Source organism: Xiphophorus couchianus, chromosome 7 (genome assembly GCF_001444195.1).
Source record: "Xiphophorus couchianus chromosome 7, X_couchianus-1.0, whole genome shotgun sequence".
Taxonomy (NCBI): Eukaryota; Metazoa; Chordata; class Actinopteri; order Cyprinodontiformes; family Poeciliidae; genus Xiphophorus; species Xiphophorus couchianus.
The window spans coordinates 26,784,027-26,798,991 of record NC_040234.1 but is presented as its reverse complement, the minus strand read 5'-3'; the positions used below and the strand labels follow the sequence as shown (position 1 = coordinate 26,798,991).

Genomic DNA, 14,965 nt, shown 5'->3' with positions numbered 1-14,965 from the left:
TTTTGTACTAAACACATCTTGTATTAACTTGTACCATGTACAGTTCAGTGATTTTATAATTATTATTATTTGACATGCTGCAGTTTGTTGCTGTGGTTCATCTGTTGTTTTTTCTCTCTTTCTGTAGGTCTAGAGGAAAGACTTCTTTAAATACTGACACGTCTCAACGTTGAGACATAAAATACAGGAGACATAAAATAACCAAGTGTCTAATAAGAAAAACTTTCTCACCTTTCTCGTTTTTTCTCCTACCACTTTTTTCCCCTTTCCTTTACATCTGAAATGAACCCAAATCAATTTCTAATAAAGTTTCCTACATTTATCCTCATAGCGAAAGCTGGAAAGCTCCACTAGTGAGAGTAAATCTGTTGGCTCTCTCCTCCACACTCAGAAAACAATTCAGAGTGCCACACTGTCGGAAAGGACAAGTTAAAAAAAAAAAAAGTTCAATTGGTTGAAACCAGTAAAACGACAAGAACCTGAAGATTTCACAATGTGTCTTTAATCACAATATTGCAGTATTTTACATTCCACATGGAGACACACTCCTGCAGGGATTGACACATCTTCCTCCACCGGTGAGAGCTCCGAGGAGCGGGGTGGGATTCTGGGTGCAGAACAGGCAGGAACAGAGAGACAGAGGTCAGGAGGTCAAGAGGACGGTGCAGGACAGACGCAGCTAGAGCCGTTTCTCCTGTGTAAGTCAGGAGGAGACTCAGCTGCTACGGTTTGGTACAGTGGCAGAGATTAGCATCCGATTCACAGTTTGGACGACTGTAAACACAAAGGGAGAGAAATCACGATTCTCCCTTTACAAAGTGAAAAAGACGAAACAAAAAACAACCAAACACCCGACTTATTCCGCGGCTTCGATTTAAAGGTTGCAAAGTCGTCCTTGGGTTGGAGTGAATGATCACTTTTCTGTCAAATTAAAAACGGAGCTGGCTTCTAAAGCTGCAGCCGCCGGAACGACTCCAGAGATCCTGGAGCAGATGAACGAGTGCCGCCGTGGTTTTCCTCCGCCGGCCGTTTGGAGCCGCCAGCTCGCATCTACGTCACCGACGGGGAACGCTGACCCTCGACCTCAGCAAAAAGAACAGAAAAAAAAAAGAGAGAGGAGAGCGCTGGCTCAACCTGCAGGCGAGCTCAAAGGTCGGAGGACTGAGAAGGTTACTTGGTAATCGCCACGAGTCAAACAAGCAGCGTCACGTCAGCCGGAGAGAAACGCTGCTGATTTCACCCAGACTCTGTCACCTGGTGAAATGATCTGAATGGGCCTGAGTGCATAGAAATATATATGTATATATACTTTAAATATTTACAGATATTTATATGTATACTACATAAAGTCCACAGCAAAAGCATTCATACTTTTTATTTTTTTACTTTGTCCCATGTTGTCATATTGCAACCAAAAACTTCTAATGTTCTTTACTGGGAGTTTATTGTCCAGACCAACACAAATGAAATGGTAAATAACAGTGGTGGCAGCATCATGCTGTGGGGATGTGTTTGTTTAGCAACAGACTGGCAGGTAATAGTGCATAGTTAATCATTTTCTATATAGTTTCTCTTGAAAATGCTTCTTTGTCTGCATTCCCACAGTATGATGCTACCACCACCATGTTTCTGAGCAAACTGTTTTTTTTTTTATTACACACTTCTGGTGTTCTGGTGTTTATTTAGGGGTGTCAAAGTAAACTTTTGAGTTGGCATGCACAATACATCAGCACTATAATCGTGATTTTTAAAAATCATGTATTGGACAGATAAACAAAGCTGGGCCGATATTAACAACCAATATTTATTTCTATCTCGTTGCCGTTTATCTTTGGAGTGGGAGGGGTCGACGTTGCTGGTGTAATGTTAGTCTGGTCATGTGGCAGTGATGCAGCAAAAGATTGTGGGTAGTTTGGTGGTGAAGTCAGCTGTGTTTTTTTAAGGTGTTGAAGGAGAAGTGAAACATATAATATAGGTAAATATCAGCTATAACAGCAATATAAATACTGAATATTGGTATTTCCCTAAATTTTCAAATAGGTGCAACTTTTCCCTATTTTTCAAAAGATTTAAAACTTTCACCTCCATCATGTGAAACTTGGTGCTGGTCACATGATATCCCAGTGAAATACATTAATGTTTGTGGTTGTAATGCAACAAAATCGTGAAAGAGTTAGATATATGAATATTTCTGCAAGCACTACGAAGTGTAACGACACACCCATGTGAGGCACATGAACATATCGGAAAGAGCGACAGGGCAGCTGTCTTTGTGCGTGTGTGTGTGTGTGTGTGTGTGTGTGTGTGTGTGTGAGTGACGGTGTTCACTCACAGCGATACCAAGGCGGTGTGGGTCCGTACAACTCCATCATCCTTATCGTTTTCTGTCTGTGTGTGTGTGTGTGTTTGTGTGTGCATGTTAGATAATCCACAACATAGTTTAGTAACACCAGCTGCGTTTCATTAACCATAAAACTGCGCAAATTGAAATGACGGAAAGCAATTAGCTTAATGTGACGACAGATTTGAAAAAAACAAAACAAAAAAATCGTTTTTTTTTGAGAAAAGGTTTTTGCGATAAGGTGAGGTGATTTTTCGGCCGTATCTAACTTTGTGTATTCTGCAAAACTTCAAATGAAACATTTATTCTCAGCATCACACAAGTCACGTGATCAACAACCCGACGTTACTACTGGCGAAAACGACGAAGAAGAAGACAGGAAGTGGAAGGAGGATGATGGTTTCTTTTCCCCAAACCGCAGCATAGGTAGCCGCTCCACAGTAGGCGGGGCTTGTCGCTCCAACGTCGGAATAAAACGTCGACGTCTCAGTGAATAGATGATGAGCTCTACGAATCCCATGTAGCTGTTTACATCCATCCTGACATGATTGTTAATGACTCGTCGCGTTTTAATTCACGTGTGATTTTATGTCATTCCTTTTTTCATGGAAACACATCAACTGCGAAATTGTGTTTTCCCCCCTGACATCAGCAGAATATCGACAATGGAAACTCAGCCAGTGAGCAGCGATCCCTGACGGCCGCGCTCCGAGCCTCACCTTCCGGAATCAACAGATGGAGTGAAAGATGAAAACAGCAGGAGGACGAGACGGAGAGGAAAAGTGTCCAGACCGGTTCAGGATACAGACAGCGTGGTTTTAGTGCAACAAAGGAACCTGATTCGTCTATTATATTTTTTTTTTGTAGTGGATGGCAGCTGGAGTTGTGGTTGACAGAGTTTCTCTCCCTGCAGGTCTCTGAGGTCTGGGTGTTCGTTTCTCCAGGGAGGAATTTATTTAGTCCATCATGTGCTTTCCAAAACTGCTGAGTCACCCGCCAGAGTCCTGACCCGACCGGGGCCGGAACGGCTCCACCCACCGGAGCACTGTCACGGTCTCTTCGAAGTTCGTTCATTTACCGTCACTAATTCACCCGCCGGGCCGCCGTCAAGCTCAGGTTCTGAAAGAAAAACCTGAACTCAGAGCGACTCTTGGTCCCGTGTGGGCAGTTAGAAAAACAAAACCAGGTGAAAATGACAGACGCTGCTGATGTATCCGTTCACAGTGGGGGACGTACAGCTCATCACTCCGTTGGTGTGTTAGGTTGGCGGTTGTGCTCGTGTTGGGTTCCTGGAGGCGGCTCCATGGAGACGAGAGGTGAGGTAGAGTCTGTTGGTTTCAGGCAGTTACAGGCGGAGGGGTTGGGTGGGGGATGAAGGGGTGCAACAGGTCCCTCCACCGGGAGGAAACGGGTCAGGGGGTTCAAGATGAGAACACACTGAGACTGAGAGGCTGCTTCCCACAACTTATCAGAAAGGGATAAAAACAATAAAAAGAGAAACTAATGAGAAAAAGTAAAATCATCTGACAAGTGAATGTGAGTCTGTGAGGTAATGAATCAGGAGGTCTGAGTTGGGTGAGATATTCTATATGAAGACACCCTGTGTAGGCTGGAAATGGCTGAAGTGCTTTTAGATGTTTTGAATAAAAAAGTGCTTTCTGTAAACACACTGACTTAGACATTACACTACGAGAACAAAATAACTATCAGTGTAAAGGCTGAAGTTCAGAAGGACAATGAGTTGATGGGGAGCAGCGACCCAATCCTCTATGATTTGATCTAAAAGTTTTCCAAAGATGATTAAAGGTCTAGTATCTCATTTCTGTCTGCCAAAGGAAAAAAAAAGCTGAGTGCTACATGCTTGGGTCATTTGCAAGATTTAAATCTGGGGCTGGTAGCATTTTAATTTAGGCCAAGAGAGTGTCTTCGATAAACAGAGTGTCTTTAGTCAGAGGCTTCTTCAAATTTGCTGTAGTACAGACTGCTGCAGGAGAACCTTCCTGCCAGCAACCATCACAATCTACAATAACTCTTTGAAGAATTTGAATGAATATAAGTTAAAATAACATTTCATTTCCCTTTGGGATCAATAAAGTCTCTTTGAATTGAATGGTGCACAAATCCAGATTAATTTTTTTAAGCAGTTATTTTTTTCCTTCATTTATTAAGAAAAATATGCAACTGCACAGTCAGCTTGGAGCCAATTCATCAATTCATCCCTATTCTGTTCCCACTGCCTCCCCTACTTTTATTTATTAACTATAAATAAGTAATGTCAATATAAATGTACCTTAAGCCTTCATGTACGAGCTTATGTTTTATTATAATTAAGTATTTTCATCAATACTGAAGATAACTCATAGATAGATGTGGTCAAATCTTCTATAGTTTCTTTATTTCTTATAATCAAAACATATTTTATCAATTTGACCTTTCAGGGCATTTTACTGATCAGTATAAATCATTGCTGGTTGTTTTGTATCAATATTTGCAAAGCTAACCGCAGAGCTAGCTTCTGCAGCAGGGCTAAGATGGTTTTTACTGTGAGTAATAATACATATTAAGGCATGTTTTGTGTTTGAACTGTTAAAATAGGCAGTATTTTGCATTTTTAGAGGGGGTCTTCAGTATTTGCAGAGTTCAGCTACTCATGGATAGTCGCCCTGTAGTCTTGCCAAACTGAAAAGCTGGGTTTCAGCTGCTCGGTGAAATAATTCAGTGCTCCGGAACTTAAAAGGCATTTAAATTTACAGTGAAGTATGTTTGTTACAAACGTTCTTTTGGAAACGGAGCTCGAGAAATCTAGTCAGAGCCGTAAGTAATGACCTGAAGACCACACTGCAGGAAATACTAGCAAAACAGCTAACAACTGCTAATCAGTCACGTTGGAAATCAGCAGACAATCGTTGTAACCATAGCTACTTCACAACCAACTAGTGAAGCTTTAGTAGTTCTTTATGAAGCTATGTATAAATTGATCAATTCTTGGCTTCTTCTAAAAACAAATAATAATAATGATGGTTATAATAATGTGTTCAAAGCACTGTGCTATATTTTAAAGTTGGGGAAAAAATTGCATATTAATTAATTAATTTTACATATTTTCTTTACTGGAACACGACAGACAGCCTGACTGTGATAATAAATAATGGAACGAGATTTGTGTCAATAAAATTTGATAAAATCTTAAAGATTAACCAAAAACAGCCAAAGTGAGAAAGTTATCAAAATTACTGACAAAAGTCACACATAAGCTGTAATTATCACATAGAAATGCGTAGAAAAAAAGACAAAGCTCTCCATGGGTTATTGTGATTGTTTAAATATTTCATCGATGAGAATAAAGGAGCTAGATCTCAAAAGTTTAAGACAAATAGGCCAAATATTTATTCAGATTATTTGCTTGGAAATCCTAAATTTTGCCAATTGGGATATACAGATATAGACAAATTTGTTCGTACCCCTAAAAATACGCAACTATGATCCGAGAACCTTTGCAAGTAAAGCCCAAAAGACCGAAGAAGCACCAGACTGGCCGTTGGCTTCCTACTCATTTCCGCTCAATTCTCATCTCCACTCAGAGATTTCTCCCATTGGCTTTGATTTCTCAGGGTGAATTACAACAGGGCCGATCAGAGAACAGAGGAAGGAGTTGTGAACAGCGATGTTGAGTTTCTGCACTTTGCAGCTGTTCGCTATTCAAAAAGCTTTATTTGCCAAGACTGACTCCATACATACTCACAGTTTAGTGCTTACAGAATGCACTGTGATGTTCATCACATCTAGTGACGCACGGTGATTGCTGTCGTGTCCTCGGCTATAAGACTTGTAGTACAAATAATGCTTTGTAGATTAGTGTTTTACACAAAGTTGTTCTCTCAGCAGTTGCCAGTAGCATATGGGTAACTGTGGGGTGCATGGCTCCATATCCTCTAACTGAACTACATCTGGCCCCTCCCTCCCCACCAAATATAAATAAAGAAATACATTTGACAAGAAATGAGGTAACAGTGTTGGGGTGGTTTTTTTTGTGCACATACATTCTGTGAGTGTGTTTCTCAGTGTGAAGGTTTGTGTGACAGAGGTAGGTTGACGAACACTCTCAGGGCCACAGTGGGTTGAAAGTGGAAGCTTTTGCTCTTGGAGATATTGGGGAGGTGGGAGTTCAGCGGGATGGTTGCTCGGATTGTCAGAAGTGCCAGTTGTCAGGTCCAGGACAAGAAAAAACCCTCGAAGACATGTGCTTGAGATTTCACTAAGGTGTGCCGCTAGCAAAGCCCCTCAGTTTGTATTAGGTGTGGCACCAGTCCAGCCCTCCTCATAGATGCAATTTGGATTTGCATATAGATGCAGGTTTATGGCATAGTGTTGAAAAACTACCAGCTGTAGAACACCTGGGGTTCTGTTTCATGATGCTGATGAGATTTTGCTGGTGGCAGAAAGTCAAGTCTTGTGTTTGACAGAAATGGGCAAATAAACAGAAAAATGTACAGGGCACGTTCTCACAAATGAAAACAAAATCCAGTCTTTCCTATAATGTTCATCCATGGCCGATACTTCCTTTACTGCCAAACCCGAAGTGGCGGGGCGCGATGTCACACTTCCTGGTCCTCGAAGACTTCCAGGAAGAGTGGGGGGAAGAGTTCGTTTGGACACTCGACCTTCATGTGGAGGAAGCGACTGGCGTGGCAGGCGCCAATCATCCGCAGGTCCGTGACCTTCATCAAGAGCTTTGGCCAGAAGTGGGGAATGTTGTGCTTTCGGTAGTTGATGTAGTGCTCGAACGCCAGCAGGAAGGCCTCCTGGCACCGCTCGATCTTCTCCATGCTCATCAGACCCGACCGATCTGAAGCCAATGCAGAAAGAAGAACCAGTAATACGACATGTTTACTGCAGCCAGTTCAAGTAGCTCTTCCTAGAAAAGGTGATGCTGCCTCACCTGAGCTCATGAGCAGCACCGCTTGCATCAGTGCCACCTCGGAGTCGTCCAAGTTGAACTGTGCCAGGCTTTTGCCCAGGTCAAATATGGCGTCCGAAACAACCCCAAGCCCGCCGTTTTTCAAGTGCTCGCGTTTTACGGCCATCTCGCCGCTGAGCGTCAACGTTTCGCTTTCGGGGTCGTAGCGCACGGCGGCGCGCAGTGACATGATCTCCATGCAGCAACCCTTCAGCAGGATGATCTGGTCTTCACAAGGCAGCTGGCAGGTGCACAGGAATTCAGGGTTACTGCTTTTAATAGTACAAAACTTTCATAGAAACTTGTAAGAAGACAGTAAAAGCAAGGTCAACAAATTTTGTTAGAATTAAAATCAGAAAAGTGTGGTATAAATTTGTGAGTTTATGTGGGAATGGTGTGTATGGACCCGCTCCCAGTTTGCTAGCTAGGCCCCAACAGCGATAGCGCTGGACAGGCCTATTGTATTGTACATTTCATTGTATTGTATTGCATATTTCACATCAAGTCATAATGCAACAGATTTAAGAAAGTGGCAGCAACAAGATCACAAGTGAAACATTCTGAGTAGAACTTCATGATGATGTGAAATGATTCTAACGATGTCGGATTTGTGGATATCAATCTAAGGGGGGCTAGTAACAACTGCATGCTACATTTTCTGACTTTTATCTGCAAAAATATTTGAAAAACTTCATTTTTCTTCTTTTACTTTGCAGGTAAAACTTTTGTACGGCTGTTATTACATGTACGATGGCAATAAATGCAACTCTTGTTACTGAAACACCTACAGTACTTTGGCTTGTTTAGTTCTGATTTAACAACCAGCGTTTACGTAACTGAAGTGGCATGTTTGAACACGGGATGGAAAAAGACCGCATCATAAATTGTTTCATGTAAAACAAGATTTAGCGTCCTTTCCTACCAACCTCTGAAAACATGGGCAGTTTCTTGGCAAAGTCAACAACGCGCGTGATGGCAGGGGTCATGATCTTGGTGAACTCACTGAAGACCTCCAGGTCGACCTTATCTCCGTCTGAAGTGAGCATCAGCTGACCGTGGCCGATGTCGTCCGCCTGCAAACAGCACAACGACGCGGTCAGCAGTCAATGCGGCAGGAGAAAGAAGAGAAAACCTTGGACTAAAATGCGCTTTGTCCGCTCAATAAGCTGTGGATGTAAAACCCACACAGGATATACGAGTGTATAGAACACATGCTGAGTTTTGCTGACAATAAATGAAGCAGATTTAAGCTCAATTTCATAAATCGACTAACAAAAAAATCAGTCATTTGCACAAACCCCCCCCCAAAACTGATAAGATATTTCAACACGTGATGGTTGATGTAATATGCAAGAAACTCTTACATGTATAATCATGGACTTTTAGAGTCACTGAAGGGATATTTTAGTAATCACCTGATTCTACAAAGTAAGGCGATAAAGCTGTAGTAAATTATATATGTATTTATTTAAGCTTACTTAATCAAGGACAATGTTACATGTTAAAAACAATGCAACTGTTGTTTTGGACAAAGGGTTTCTAGTCAAAAGATATTTTGCAAATTTGTGTAAATTATAAAAGTCCTTTGTTGGACTTTTAAAAATGTCATTTAAAATACTGACTCCTCATTTAAACTGCTGAATTGCTTTAGAAAATGAATTAATGAATTTTTTTTTTCCATCTTGTTTGGTGAAAACATATGAAAACTCATGCATGCACTCTTTTGAAAATTCAAACATGTTCAATAAGGACTTTTTTTTTCCCCTAGCATTTTTCCAAAGTTTTGTTTGCAGAGATCAGGGTCGTTCTGAAGTGAAGCAGCATTGAGGTGGTGAAGCAGCAGCAGCCATTGTGCTTCTCCCACACACAGCGTGTCCTTCAGACCTGAATGTCCTTCCCTTTTTAAATCGCTGCACACAAACGTATTCAAGTGTAAAACTGCTTGCTGCTGTATTAAATGGTTGCTTGGTAACCATCATTTTCTAAACCCAGTGTATGAAGGTATCCATTGATTACCACAGTATATTCAAAATTTTATAGCTGGGTTTTAATCAGTAGAACCTTTTCTCAAAGCTTAGTCTTTCACTTTACTATTTTGGTACAATAAGAAGGACCTTTGGAAAGTTTTCAAATTTTGATAGAGCATGTTAGTTTGCACTGTGTAATAACGGTTTACTAATACATTTAGCTGCTTAAATTTGGTAAAAACAATCTGACATTGTGATAAGAATTTAACTAAACATTTAGTTTCTGTCAATAATTGTTCTAAGTCATTGTGTATGTATAGACTTTATGTGAATATTAAAGAAGGCAATGATTAACTTAAACATTTTGAATTCTGTTCCTGTGGTTTAACAACACTTGATTGAGCAGAAGTTTCTTTCCTCCTTTGATTTGGTAAAACATTCCCAATAATTGAGTGAATTTTAAAAATTGGCTTAAATTTTACAGAGTTGTACAGCAAGTTTTCACCACGTGTGGCGGCCCTGAAACTCTAGCGATAAATTGTTTCTCTTCAAAGTTACAAATTACCAGAAATTTGCGCTTCTGTTTCCAGCTGGAGCCCTGGGCGTTGGTGTGCCGGTGCGCCTCAGTCACCATCCTAATCAGCTCCCACTCTGCGCTGTCTGGCTCCGGCCTCATCTGCAGCGTCCGCACCATCTCTTCCCGCTTCCTCCGCTCTCGGTTCTCTTCGATGAGGCGCCGCTTGGCCACGCGCTTGCTGTCGTCCAGCACCACTGTGAGACAGAATGGGTGGAGTTAATGGGTTGGTGGTTTCATAGAGAGATGTAGACTTGAGTGTAACTACATGGTAAAAATTCTGAGTTTGGCTTTTTACAAAGTGTCCTGAAATTATCTTATCAACAGGACCGAAAGGACCGCAACCTAGCTGCTCGGTCAGGTAGATAGCTAACTGTGAGGTAGCTAGCTAGTTGCTCTGTGTGGTAGCTAGATAGCAGCTCAGTATGGTGGCCAGCTAGCTAATCAGTGAGCTAGCTGCTCAGTGTAGTACCTAGCTAGTAGCTCAGTGTGGTAGTTAGCTAGCAGCTCGGTTTGGTTGCTAGCTAGCTGTTCATTGAGCTAGCTGCACAGTGTGGTAGCTAGCTAGCTGTTCATTGAGCTAGCTGCACAGTGTGGTAGTTAGCCAGCAGCTCGGTTTGGTTGCTAGCTAGCTGTTCATTGAGCTAGCTGCACAGTGTGGTAGTTAGCCAGCAGCTCGGTTTGGTTGCTAGCTAGCTGTTCATTGAGCTAGCTGCACAGTGTGGTAGTTAGCTAGCAGCTTGGTGTGGCAACTGCTCAGTGTTGTAGCTAGCAGCTAACTACTACCCCATCGTACGCCTTCAGTTTTAGAGATTGTTAAGGAAAATGATTATTTAAGTGCTAAAATACTTACAACATGTGTAAAGGAATATTAAGCACTCTTATTGGAAAAACAGGCTTTGTGTGACCCTTTGAGATGGCCCGATCGAGACAAGCAGGCGCCTATACAAGGGCCATAAAATTAGCATCTCCATGGAAACGGCAGCTGGAATGTGGGGGATAGACGTTAGAGTTATCTGGGAAATCTCAAAACAGGGACTCTTCCGCCCGAGATCGCCCGTGCCAGACAGAGATGAGCACGAAGTGGTCCGCCCTCTTACTTAGATAAAAACCAGACATCTGAGCTGTAAGGAGGGGAGTTTCCGGGGTTCTCTGGGGGGCCGAAACAGGTCTCTGATTGGTTGAACAACAGAACGCCTTCTTTGCATATATTAAAGTGAGGAAACGCCTACTCAGTATAAAGTACATGTAACGCTAATATAGAGAGAGTTTTTTCCATCTTTTCTCCACGTGGGCGCCTTTGTCTGTCTCTGTGTTGTGTGTTGGTCTGTTTTCCCATGTGTGTCTGTTATTTTGTGATAAAATGCATATCTCTGTACCTCTGCAGCTTTGTTAACTGATTCATGCGTTGCTTTGTATGAATTAAACTCTGTGATCTGTGACGTCAACACGCCTTGTTTAGTTTCGTTTTACAGCTGCCCGCTGCTCGCCGAGAGGATCCGGGTCTTTTAAGGAAGAGACGAGCCAAACGTTTTGTTCAAAGTTTTAATTAATTCTTCCTTTACAAGATACTAAGTCAGAGGTTTGCGATGACTCACAGTCCATGGCCATGCCCACAGAGATGCACTTCTTGAATCTGCACAGCTGGCACTGATTGCGGGTGATCTTGTCAATGATGCAGCAGCCTTCATATTTACAGGTGTAAGAAGGATGGAGATTTTTCTGGATTGTCCTGCGGAAGAAACCCTGTAAGGAGGGACAGAATGAGAGACGGTAAACACCCCATCACTCTACAAAATGTTTTTATAAAGGGGCTAGTCAGAGCTCCTACTAGAAAAAAACTAATTTTAAAAATGAGTGCTTAAAGCATTACGCACATTTGTAGCCATGTTTTAGACTCTTATTTTGAAGTATAAAAGGAAGCAGTTTTTAAATTCCCTGCAGAGAACTACTCTGGCCCATTTCGCTTGCTTCTCATCTTTGCTCCGTCTGGAATTTCTCCCACTGAGCTCAATTTCTCCAGTTGAATTTCAATTGAGTCATTCAGAAAAAAATCAACAGAGTCCACGCCTCCAGCAAACGACTGTTTCTCAATAGCTGGGAGTCCAGACCCTGTGTAGAATAAATGGATGGTTTTTACCAGGCTAGCATGAAGCTAACAGAAACATCCTTTTTACCAGTCGGCTGACCATAGCATTAAGCAAGCCTGTTTATCTGGCATCATTTACGGCATATGGCAGAAAAATAAAATGTTGACAGAGTGACAGACAGGATCTAAAATTGGATCTAATGAAGGTAAAGTTAGGATCTGAGTCGTGGCTTCGTGCCGCTTGGCGCCCCATGTGAGGAGGCTATAGCTGTCCTGGTTCAACTCCTGACCTATTTGTTGTTTGTTTCTGCTTCTCTACCAGCTTTCTTTACGCTAAACAATAAATCAATAAATTCCACCAGTGGCACAACATTTAAAGGGCTATTTCATAGTCTGCTGTTTATTCCACTTTCTCCAGTTCAAACCTGAGCTGGATAATTCAACACTGAACAGAGAGTCTTTAAAACACAGATTCATAATACCTTTAAGTTGTTTGTGTAAAAAGAAAAACACAAAATGGAGGCATTTTAATGTCTCATAGCATTGAGGTCATCTACGAATTAGACAAGCAATAAACAGAGACAATGAATTGGGTATTTCAGCCTGAACTACAGTATTCTAAGAAGATGGCAAAGTTTTTAAACTATGTTTATCAATTAGTGAAAGTTATTTTATGAAAATAAAATGTTTGGAAGCCTTAGGTGTCCCCATAATGTTTCGTATCACCTCGTCTCCTGAGTTGGATGGATCATTATATGCATATTGGTTAGAAAATATGTCTGATGGACGATATCTGACTATATGTAACCAACCGCCTTTTGCTGAAATTGCTTGAAATTATTTTTCATATGAAACAATCTATTGTGTCACAATGATGCAATTTCACCTACTATCTTTTATGACATTGACTTAAAAGCAGGACTGAATTATCACCGCTCCATTACCATCGTCAAAAATCTCCAGTTTGGTCAAAGAACCTGGTCCAGAGAGTTTAAGATTCAGCTTCACTAATCTAACCTGACCCCTCAACCAGAACATTTAATTTATCACTTAAGCGTTTCTTTTTGCTCCTTGATCTCATCACATGGTGTTTGTGGAGGCGGTGGAGTGATCAAGTTATCAAGCAATGACATTAGTGGACATCTTCCATAAACTTTCGCAAGAAAATACAGACAGTTTGACCTGAGTTATGTTAGCTTACTGTAACCTGACCTTATAGGCAGAACACAAGGAGTTGAAAGAAAGGAGTTTGTAAAACCCGTTACAGAATAACCCATTATTAAAAAAATCATAAGTTGCAGCCCCACTTAGATCGAAACAAATTTGAGTGCTTGACTGACCCAGTCAAAGTCCAGACATAAATCCGATTGGGAATCAGTAGTAAGTCTGGAAAATTTAATGGTGGCAGAGACAGATTATTGATTTAGAGGCACTGAACACGTGTCCCATTTTTCCCATTTTTATTTCCAAAACAACATACCATTTTTGTCCCCATTTAAAAAAAAAAAAACACACTACTTTGTTATTTTCTATTAAACAAAGTATCAATATTTAAAATTTGTGGCTGTAACATGACATGTAAGCTGTGTAGCGGTTGAAGAAGTGATGCAGTGGTGTGGCCCAGCCCTGAACTCCAGCGGCGTACCTTGCAGCCTTCGCAGGTTATGCAGCGGTAGTGGTAGCCGGTGGCCTTGTCCCCACACACCACGCACGGCTCGTCCTTCTCTAGGTAGCTGGGGATGTACCCTGGAACAGAGACGCTAAGAGCTATAGGAGAGGAGGAGGAGAAGGATGAAGAGTGAGACAGGACGGGGTGACAAAGAGTGCAAACGAGGGAGGAACGGGTGGATGGTGAAGAGTGAGATTGAGAATCAGGATTGGGGGAGAAGGAGAGGAGGAGGGAAGGGGCTGAGCGTTATCACAGGGGCCTCTGTGAAGCACCTGTACACAGGGGCCCCAAAAGACTGTGATATAGGGTTGAACATGCACAAGAATGGCATTGTTTTTCCACGGGGGGCCGTTGTCATGCAAGCTCAGGAGGTTCAGGCTTCAAGGATTCCTGAAATATTCTTTTGCTCTCAATCTTTTCTCTCATAAATGTTTTTCTGTTCTCCTTTGATCCCCTAAGCTCTGCCTTAAATGATCTAAGGCGATCTGCTCCTTGGATTGTAACCTCTATAGATCTAATGTGGCAGAGAGACTTTAATACTCATTTCCACGTAGTGAGACACTGCTTTAAAAATAATAAACACCACCAACAATCTTAGGACACACAATGAAACCACCTACACAGGGTTCTTGGGTCAAAAGTGGCTATTTGTAACTCTGTAACTGCTGGTATCATTTTTAATAGAAGACATGTGAATGATTTGGTCTGCTGAGAATGTAGTTTTATTATCAAAACCTGGAAAGCAGATGAGACAGCAATCCAGGAAGAAAAGTTCTCATTTTTAAGAATAAAAGGGGATTTACCAAAACTACAGAGAACACATGACATATTATACCATCAGTCAAGAGTTGCAGAGGTCCATCTAAAGCCTTTTGTTCGGCTGACAACCGGTTGTTGATTATAAGTGTTAGTTTTATTACTGTTATAGTTTTATTCAAAGCAAGATGTTGGTTTGCAAACAGTCTCAAAGGTTAGCCTGTAGGTCTTTGTTGTAAACCATGAGTTAAATCCAGGCAATTCATGTAGATCAATATAAGTCAGATTTATTGTATGTTTATGATGGGAGACACATAGTTCATTCACACCAGCTGTTTGGTTTGCTTTAATCAAATCCTAGTTCATTTCCCAAGACAGTCCGGTTGGTTTGTGGAGGTGTGAATGTGTAATCGAACTCTGATGCGGACCAAAAGGGCGAACTCTGGTCCCCCTATAAACCCAGGTCTCAGTTTGGTTGAAGTGAATTCTGGGGCGGTTCTTATGTTCCAGTGCCTGCTTTTGGAAGCCGCCCCAAAAGCACGAAGCAAACTATAGCGCAAGGCATTCTGGGTAAATACAACCATAACAAAACGCCTTAGTACAGCACTGGTG

The 14,965-nt window shown here is 41.6% G+C and overlaps 1 protein-coding gene across 5 annotated transcripts in view; it reads right to left on the bottom strand.

Moving 5' to 3' along the window:
- Positions 1–480: 480 nt before the first annotated feature.
- The window catches only part of LOC114148298 (thyroid hormone receptor alpha), a 71,854-nt gene continuing 57,369 nt past the window's right edge, over positions 481–14,965 (bottom strand). For 2 of the 5 annotated variants that reach the window (XM_028023471.1, XM_028023474.1), the window contains 6 exons: positions 13,574–13,695; positions 11,438–11,585; positions 9,831–10,036; positions 8,225–8,371; positions 7,281–7,539; positions 481–7,187 (listed from right to left, as the gene is read on the bottom strand). In XM_028023471.1, the coding sequence (XP_027879272.1) occupies positions 6,937–7,187; positions 7,281–7,539; positions 8,225–8,371; positions 9,831–10,036; positions 11,438–11,585; positions 13,574–13,695 (1,133 nt within the window). In that variant the 3' untranslated portion in view covers positions 481–6,936. The remainder of the gene's footprint in view (positions 7,188–7,280; positions 7,540–8,224; positions 8,372–9,830; positions 10,037–11,437; positions 11,586–13,573; positions 13,696–14,965) is intronic. The other 3 variants (XM_028023472.1, XM_028023473.1, XM_028023475.1) reach the window with 2 other exon arrangements.